Source organism: Grus americana, chromosome 3 (genome assembly GCF_028858705.1).
Source record: "Grus americana isolate bGruAme1 chromosome 3, bGruAme1.mat, whole genome shotgun sequence".
Taxonomy (NCBI): Eukaryota; Metazoa; Chordata; class Aves; order Gruiformes; family Gruidae; genus Grus; species Grus americana.
Window position 1 is genome coordinate 45,446,253 of NC_072854.1, and position 9,242 is coordinate 45,455,494.

General features: G+C 43.9%; 1 protein-coding gene across 3 annotated transcripts; it reads right to left on the reverse strand.

Annotated features, from left to right (window-relative positions):
- Positions 1-257: 257 nt before the first annotated feature.
- On the reverse strand, positions 258-8,166 carry COQ3 (coenzyme Q3, methyltransferase). Of its 3 annotated transcripts, none has more exons than XM_054822277.1 (7): positions 8,032-8,166; positions 6,664-6,787; positions 6,147-6,299; positions 5,879-5,978; positions 4,085-4,327; positions 2,759-2,918; positions 258-1,327 (listed from the first exon to the last, which is right to left on the reverse strand). In XM_054822277.1, exons 1-7 carry the CDS (start codon positions 8,117-8,119, stop codon positions 1,131-1,133), a joined length of 1,065 nt encoding a protein of 354 aa, XP_054678252.1. In that variant the 5' UTR covers positions 8,120-8,166; the 3' UTR covers positions 258-1,130. The 3 variants fall into 3 exon arrangements, with proteins under 3 accessions (XP_054678252.1, XP_054678254.1, XP_054678253.1); XM_054822279.1 differs by having other exon boundaries at positions 6,664-6,761; positions 8,032-8,160; XM_054822278.1 differs by having other exon boundaries at positions 6,664-6,757; positions 8,032-8,150.
- Between the last annotated feature and the right edge of the window lie 1,076 nt (positions 8,167-9,242).

The following is a 9,242-nucleotide window of genomic DNA, read 5'->3' on the forward strand; positions in this document are numbered from 1 at the left end:
CTTAACATCCCTTTAGATAGTTTTAAATATTGATGACATCATGTGTAATACAATAATTTAGCCCACCAAACCTCTACAGCAGGAAAAATGCAGTAGTGGCAAAAAACCCCACCCCCCCAGAACCACAAAAAAAAAAAAAAGTTTAATTTTTATCCCTGCAAACTAAGTTAGAAAACCACAGCCAGCCCACCTCTCTACCTTTATACAAGCAGAGAGAAAAAGAGGCAGCGAGAGAAGGAAAGAGATAAAACCACAGATACACTCAAGACATTTTATTTAGAAAGTCCTATTGCATTGCAGATCAACACTTTTCCTTAACGTGGCACTAGGACTCTAAGACTGAGTAGGTATGGCACGTCAATTCTAGGACAGACCACCAGTGTATCATTTTTCTAGCAGAAAGCTCTGGTCGCTTCATAAAATTTTACCTGAAACTTTTACTTCCCTTTACTTGGGTAGAACACTGAAATAATAGGCATAGATACAAGTACATTTATAGTGAAGAAGTTTCAGACAGCTGAGGCACTCTGGTCTAGTCATCTTGTTCCACTGCACAGTTAGCTCACGTCAACTGTAGAAATAGCATGACCCAACAGAACAGGTTTGCTGCTCTTTTTTCTTTGTCCTCTCATGGAGAAGGCATAATATAGAAACAAGTGTTTGTGGTTTTTAAGTGTTTTGTCTATTTTAACTGACTCAGGCCAGTAACTTAAATATCTGAGGCATTTTATTTATCATACACTATTGTGTTTTTAAAGTCATTGTACATTTAAGCTATTATTCTATGGAGATCTGAGTTTTCCTAGTGGGACTGAAAATGCCATCACATATAAGAGCTTCCTCCAAGGTACTGACACAATAATTTGCATTTCCCTGTCCAACAATTTGAAACTACTTTCTTATAAAAATATTTACTCTTTAAAAGCCTTGCTCATTTCAGTCTCATATGATACCTGAGATAATGGGCACTTGTTTTTTTTCTGAGACTGCCCTAAAATATTTGGCCAAAAATAGCATAAGCATTATTAATGCAAACCGCAAGCTTGTTGTTAAAAAAGGTTTTATTATGTCCATCTGGGTAAAACCTTTTCTGTTCCTGGTGGCAGTCCATCACCACACATCTAGGACAGTCACAGGGTAGTGCCAGCTGTGGCTGAGGGCTGTTCACTTTCCATCTCTGACAGGGCATCTGTTGGGCTTGTCTGTCCCTGAGCCCCAGATTTCACAGCGTGCATTGCATAGTTAATGCTCGTGCTTTCCATCCAGCTCCACGACCCTGAGAAGGGATTGTACAACATCCCATTCACGGTCTTGACTGAAAAGCCATCTAGAAAAGAAAGAAGCCATAAAGCAACAAATGTTCTTAAATATTGTAAGTCACTGCAACATCAAACCCTTTAGAACAGCAAGTCTGAAACATGCTCCTTCTTCCGAGCTGGGGAGCGGCGCTTCACAAGCTGGCCTTTGTCAGGCGCCACCACAAGCGGTGGCAACAGGCATCCCTGGTGACAGCCGGTCCTGCTGCAGCAGCAGCAGCAATAGCTCTGTGCTAGCCACGCACCATTAGCATGCTATATGGTGAGCCACTGCAAAGCAGTACGTTAGAAACCCCAACGTCACACCACCATATTTGCGTGACTGGTAACGTTTTCTGTAGGTGGAGATATTCTTCAAATTGACATCACACACTTCAACATCAAAAATCTGAGCATATCTTTGGAAGGATTCTGCAGATTCCCCGTAGGAATGGAAAATATAAGAAAGATGCCATTTAGGACTTGGTGCAAGTAAACAGTGATTTAGTACTCCCTGCTGAGCAGCTCTCTGTTTGCTGCATGGCTCTGCTGTGTCCCAGCACAACACATGAGGGAAGGCAAAAAACAAACACCCTATCAAACCAAATCACTCCACTGCACCTGCTTCTCCTTTCAAAGGCAGAATGGAAAGAACCACCAGCATGTGAAGCTGTATTACTCATGTTCCTTATGGCATCACTGCAAAGTGCCAGGAAAAGCCCTTGCCAAGATAATAGCTCAACTCATACTTCAGCTACTTTACAGTGAACTAAAGTGAAATATTTGGTGAGAGAGTTTTAAAACAACTGCAGGGAAGGAGGTCAATGGGCAGAACTCTTCCCAGCTCAGTGCTTTGTCTCTTTTAAAAGCAATCAAACCAGGGCAATTTAATTATTTCTTCAAATCAGTATCACACAGTTTCTTGAGAATTGACTAATGAATTTGTGGCAGGATTCATCTTCACCTTTTTGAAGAAATCTTTTAGTAACATAATATCAATAAAGAACATGGAACAGCAACCGAAGATAGAAACACCTTCTCCCAAGGGAAAGACAGCAAAGAATGCAGTGGCAGCAGTGCAGCTCTGGAGTGCCAACACAGTTATTTTCTCAAACCTGACCTAGAGCACATGAATGACTTCAGAGTGTATGTTCTATCACCAGAACAGGATGGAAAACTTTGGCATTTTTATTTAGACTATCAAACACGGGGCAGCTGTAACAGTGATATTCTCTGAGTAATCTCTGCATTCTTAGGACTCCATTTATTTATTGTATGCAAAATCCAGTAAGCAGTAGTGTCTTCAGACCAGGACTGATACTCAGAGTATATGACTGGTAACTCACACAGGAAAAGCTGTGTATTGCTGCCAACAGTCACCCCCCCAAGCTTATCCCCTTCCCATTTCTACAGGGCCCATTTGGAGATATCTCTGCATTCCCATCATCTGGCCTGGAACTTACGTGATTCCAGCAGGCGCTCCAGCTCTTCAGGGGGAACAAACTTCTCCCACTCATGTGTTCCTTCTGGTACAATGCCTATTATTTTTTCTGCAACCACAATTCCCAGGATATAGGACAACTGTGTTTTATTGATTGTAGTAATGAATAAAGAACCTTCAGGCTAATTAAAAGATTAAAATGTTCAATTAGAAGAATATTTATGGGTTTTTGTAAAAAATATAATCACATTAAAACACATAATTTGTCTACCTTCATGTCTACTGCAGCAAGAGTAAGAACTAATTTCATCCCAGGATAGGTATTTACAAGTATACCATTTAAACACAATAAAGAATATAATGTTCTAGCAGTATGACTCAGTAGTCCTCAAAGAGTCAACATAATCAAAGTCTTGGATGGTCTGAAAACCATTTCCATGCCCAAAAAGCATCTAACAAAGTAACTTATAATGTAACATTGCCCAGGAAATGGATAAATAAAAGGCAGTAAGGTACATAAAACACCTATTGTAAAAAGAAACACTTTTTAACATTAAAACTAGAGGAAAATGTGCAATACTGCTTAATTTTTCAGACTGTTGAATGCCATACTTTTTTTAATTATTACAGGGTCAAAAAAGAAAGCCAGACATTAACTTTAAGTACTTAAGAGACCGTTTGGTAGAAATAAATGATAATTTCTATGTCTCCAACAGGCTCAAAATCAGTCAAAATTTCCAATCAAATAACCTATATTCCTTCTTGTGACCAGAATAATAAATCAAGAGATTAAAGGAGAGCTGCTGTTTATGTACTGGGCCTACCGTCCTTCTTCGCAAATGAAGTAATATCAAGAGGAATAAATCAACACCTGATTATCTCCAAGCATAACTATGACTGCTTTAAAAGCAATCCAGGAGTACATCTGGCATGATGCTAGAGCTGGAATAAAACCTTATGCGCCAGAAACATCGTTACAGTCAGTTTCAATGCAGCGTGAGCCCCAGCCACCCATCAACTGCACGTTCTCTCTCACTAGGTGAAATCAGACGCAACCAGGCTTCTCAAGAGCTGATGCAAAGCAACACTGCAATGCTAGGTGATGCCATTAATGCTTTTCTAAGGCAGGGTTAGGGAAATAAATTTCCTCTTTAGTTACTGAAGTTGGGAAGATGTACTTTCATCATGGAGGAGAATGGAAGGCACCTCTGGAGTATGATGCAGATCTCAAGCACTTCAAGGTGGAGGACTCAATGCAGATTTAGATGTTTTCACATGCCTTCAAATGAAAGCCTTAATAATAAAAAAGAATAAATATTCCTAATAATGAAAGCAAAAACTCTCTTACCTTTAACACCTGAGAGCAACACTTAATAAACATTTCAAGGTCAGCCACATGCTCCACTACTTCAGAAGCTACAATTACATCAAAGGTTTCCATAGACTCTTCCACAATCTCCTCCAGTGAACTGGACTTGTACTGTATTCTCTTGGCCAGGACTGGATCAAATGACTTGTGCTGATCTGCTGTTCTAATGTTGTCCTCCAGAGGATCAATTCCAGTAACTGAAGCTCCCAGTCTACCTAGAGGCTAATAATACAGAGGATAATTTATTGTCTGCATGAAAACAATTTACTTAAAGGTTTCTGCAACTTTGCAATGTACATACATGATGCAGAAAACATCTACCAGAGAATAAGACAAACGACAGTAAATGATGAGCTCTGATCCAGCAGTTTTATTTTAAATGTTATTAAAGTAATAAAATCCTTAGATTTCAGGGAGATAGCGTTAATTTTCTCAGAAAATGCTATACTAGAGTGTACACATTTAAATTGTCTTTTAGAATAAATTGTTCTGAATCCGTTTTGTTACACCAAATAAAGACTTCTTCCACTACTACCCTGCGACAGAGGAAAAACAAAGGGAGGAAGACAATGCCATATTTAATTACTGTCATTACTTTCTTCAACATCCACCTGTAATGGTAAATCCTCATATCTTTTTAATGGTTACTTAATATATGATTATCTCTGGGACTTTCTCACTGCTGAGAACTAAACACTCATGTTTACTAGGATAGCATCAGGCTTGGCTGTCACTCAAGTTTCTCCAGTGTCTTCTTACTCATGGGTTAACACCTCAGCCATCACCTCTTTTGAAACTGAAACGGTACAGAACATGACCACATGTATGTTATTCCAACCTGAAAGTTCAGCCTGAGAAGGTGATGCAGCACACCAGTTCTGCCAGCCTTGTTGGAGAGCGGGCTCTCACAAGACTACAGGGTTTTACTCAGAATAAAAGAAAAAAACCACAAAAACAAAGAAGAAAAAAAAAACCCACAGGGAGAGATTCAGGTCCCTTTGTAACAGATGCTGATGAAGTTCCCAGAGTTAGTCAGCCAGATCTGTAATCCTAAATTTGCAAACCATGCCTAGTCCATTGATAGGACACAACACTGTTCAGAGCCTCTGCGGCCAAAGGGTTCCACCACAGACAGTTACATCTTGGTCCCGAGCTTGTGCAGACTCCTCAGGAAGGTGCTGGAACGTCAGCCCTTGTACCAGCAGCACCTCTCCTGACAGAAGGGAGGTATGTCTCAGGTGTCTGATGTTATTCCATGCTTTTCCCATGAGATCAAAGTGAAGGCGAGAATCCCCATCCCCCAATAGAAAAAAATGAAGATAAGCAATTCAAAGAAATGAACGTGTAAGAACAAGTTTATAATAGAAGATACTTATTTGATAACGAGGATTGTCATAATTAAAATATTCTTGTCTAGGCTTGTAAGTTAAGAAAAAAATTGTTTTCATACCGTGACTGCCCAGAGGAATACTCAAAGACTTTTACATCATTCATCCCCTCTGTATTTCTTTACAGCATTTGAAATCTTGTTTTTCTGATGAACCTCAGAATTTTAGAATTTCTCATTACCAATTCCCTCCTGTTCTGTAAAGCACCACCACTGTGCTAACCAATTATTCTATAGGGTTTGCAGAACACACAGCATTCCAAAACATTCAGTAACTAATATATCATAAAAGAGAAAAGGTCCTATTTGGAGCAGTGTAATAGTAAAACAATTCAAATACTTTGTACGCTTTTTAACAAGAGAAACCAGAGCACGCTGTTTCTTACCTCACTTAGCAGTCCACCGCCACAGCCAATATCAAGAATCTTTACTCCAGAAAGTGGATTTCCTAGATGATAATTACTACTCATGTTCAACAGAGTATCTCTGCAATAAAACGGATGTGATTAAGAGCAAACACACAAGGTGGTTTAGTAAATGCAATATGCAGTTATCTTAAGTACTGGTAATCGTTTTTCTTTTACAATGTTTTCTGAGGTTATGCAGAAATAGTACATATTTAAAAAAAACCCAATCTGTCTCCAAAAACCATACCTAATAAATGGCACTCTAATATCATTCATAGAATGAAGGGCTGAATATTCTCCTTCTTCATCCCACCACTTATGTGCAAGGAGCTGGAATTTTTTCATTTCCTTTGAATCCACTGATGAGTGTGAAGTGCTGAAAAGTCTCTTCATGGTGAGCCTAAATAACAAAAGATGAATGTCACAAAGCTAATATTGATACTTCATGTCAGCTGAAATATGTGAAAAAAAAATTCTGCATCAGAAAAAAAAAAGATAAAGCTTGTGCTCCTTTAGAGATTCTAGTTATACTTGACTAAAAACAAACAGCAGATTTTATGCACTGTATGTATAAAGTATCTTCCAAAACAGATGGCTGCATACCTGTAATTTCTTAGTAATTAATAAAACAAAAATAGGCCACATCAAACACTTAAACATTTGAGAGATTTAAAAATTACTTCACGTGACACTGTCACAAAGTAAAATTGTTATAGAAAATGGTAGTTCTTATCACACAGGATTATTTTAGATACAATACTTACATGCTGCTTTTTATTTCAGTCAGAGAGACAGGCAGAGTACTACTTGATTTCAGCTGTATTTTCCAGTTGTAGTTCTGAAGGGTGCCTCTCACACCTGTCTGAAAAGACAGATCAGCATGGTCATCTGCATAAATAAAAGAAAGGCAACTGAATGGAAAACATCAGCTTTATGAGAACTCACAGGCAAAAAACCTAGTTTAACAAAGCTGCTCTAGAACAACAATACTAACCATGCAAATCTTTACACGTTTGCTCGCTATCGTACTTAGGAAGCACACGGGGATTAAATAAAAGAGCATATGCTAGTTCACCACCCCGGTACTTCTCAAATTATGTACAATGACATTTTTCAGAGCCTGAATGAAAAGGAACTTTTCACCCAGCTGAAATGTTTCAGTTAGTGAGAATTTCACCAAAATGTTTACTCTGACCACAAGTTATGTGTACACACACACAGAGTTATCAATACTGGGCTCTGATTCCTGTTTCATGACATACCGGAATATGAAATAAAAGTCTGCACGCGCATTTTGTATCATATGAACTGGTAACAAAACACAAGAAAACCTGAGGGATGGTGCAGAGACAGGCCAAGGACACCATCTTAAAAACTGTTCTCCACGCCTCTGCTCTGCCCACGTACGGCCGGGCTCTGCCAGGCGTAACGCACACTCGCCCGCGATCCAGCTGCTGCCTGGTCACCCCAAACCACAGCGACACCTCATTGCCCCCACAGTAATGGCCACCTCAAGGTGATTTTAGGCCACAGTGAGCAATGAAGAGATCTACAGATACCCTTGGGAACGCAATCACATTGAAGGGCTGCACGGGGGCCAAAGGAGGATGCAGGGGAAAGACGTCTGCCTCGGGAGAGCTGTTGGACTTGCGGAGAGCCCACCATGGCTTGTCACACGAGGCCTGACAGGCTGGCGTTAGGCTAGCTCAGTGTTAGGCTGGCTCAGCGTTAGGCTGGCTCATGGAGCAGCGTTAGCAGCACGACTGCGAGCACGAACGCGGTGCACCCGGTGAGAACGGCAGGTGGGTGCTGCCGCAGGCACGCACCGCTCTGCTGTGGGGGCTGAGCGGCAGTGTCGTAGCCCAGCAGACCGCCGGCGGCCAGGCCGCTGCCGCCGAGCCCAGGCCGGTCGGCGGGGCCGGGGGGGACGCCGCCAGGGTCTGCCAGAAACAACCGCCAGGTCGAAGCCGGAGGGAGGTTTGCTCGGGCCCCATGAGGGGGCTGGTGAAGCGACACCCCGTTAGGCCACCTCAGCCGCGGGGAGCGACGCGGGCCGGCCAGGCCCCGCCGCCCGCGGGCACCTTGCCGGGCCGGGGCCCTCCCGCCCACGCCCTCCGCGCCCGCCTGCTCACCGCCCGCAGCCCCCAGCAGCGCGGCCGCCGCCCGCCGGCGCCCGAAGGCGCGGGTGAGAGCGCGAACCGCCCCGCTGCCGCCCCACATCGTCGCGGCCGCCGCCGAAGCGCCGCGCTGGCCCCGCCCCGCTTCCAGCGCCGGGCGTGCGGCGGCGACACGGTGCCGGCTGCCTCTTGGGGCGGGCGCCGGGAAGGTTGGTTCCGACCGGCGCTGGGGCCCGGCCCTCAGCCCCCGCCAGCGGCCTCGCAGCGCGGCGGTGCTGGTCCGGGTCTCCCACCGCCGCCCGAGGGAGGCTCCGGCTGCTGCTGTGGCAGACGTTGTGGGGCTGCACGGCCGGGTGCGGCGGGGGAAGTCGGCAGCGGGGCAACGCCGCCGTTTAGAGTATTTTATTAAATATACCCGGAATATTAAAATTTTATTAACATTTATTTTATAAAATGGAAGCCATGGCTTCACCTGGAAGCTCTGCTGAAAATTAACACAGTGATTTAAGTTTATGCCCCGTTACCCCTGTGCACGGACCTGATCCTTGCCTGTGTTGGCACAGGAAAACAGTGCTTTCGCAGCGGCTTGTGGGGAAGACGCAGCCATCAGCCATCGGCTTTCGGTCTCTTTCATGACCAAGTAACACACCGGAGGCGCGGGGGAGGCCCAGGTGACCAGACTGCTCACGCCTGAGGGCCTGCACCACGCACCTGTGGCACGCAGCTGAGCCCTTGGGCCCCCGAGGTGGCCGGGCTTGAGCCCAACTCCTGAGCGCTGCCTCTGGGGACCCATCGCAGCTGAATCGGCGCTGCCCGTCGCAGAGGCTGCCCCGTTGCTCTTCGCAGGCCGCACCCGGGCGCTGCTGCCCAGGGCCCCGAGCTACCGGAAAACCAGAGCTCAAAGGCGGCCTTCACGCTAAGGCACACGCAAAACTAAGGGTTCCTGCTGCGCTGCTGCATATTGCTTTGCGAGTTAATTGGTAACTTTTCACTTATTTAGCAAAACAAAGGCAAGATCTGGAGAAAAAGAGCCAATCCTTACACTTGCCATTGCTTTTGTATTTGCAATTTTAAAAATTTTAGTAACAAGCGGTTAAATAGACGTGCACTGGCAAGTGTTTTATGTAATAGGATAGGCTGGTTTTAAACTAGAGGTAGCTATTCCATTTTTCTGTTGTTAAACACAGACTTTAAAATAACAGCAGTTAAAAGCAGCAGACTGGACA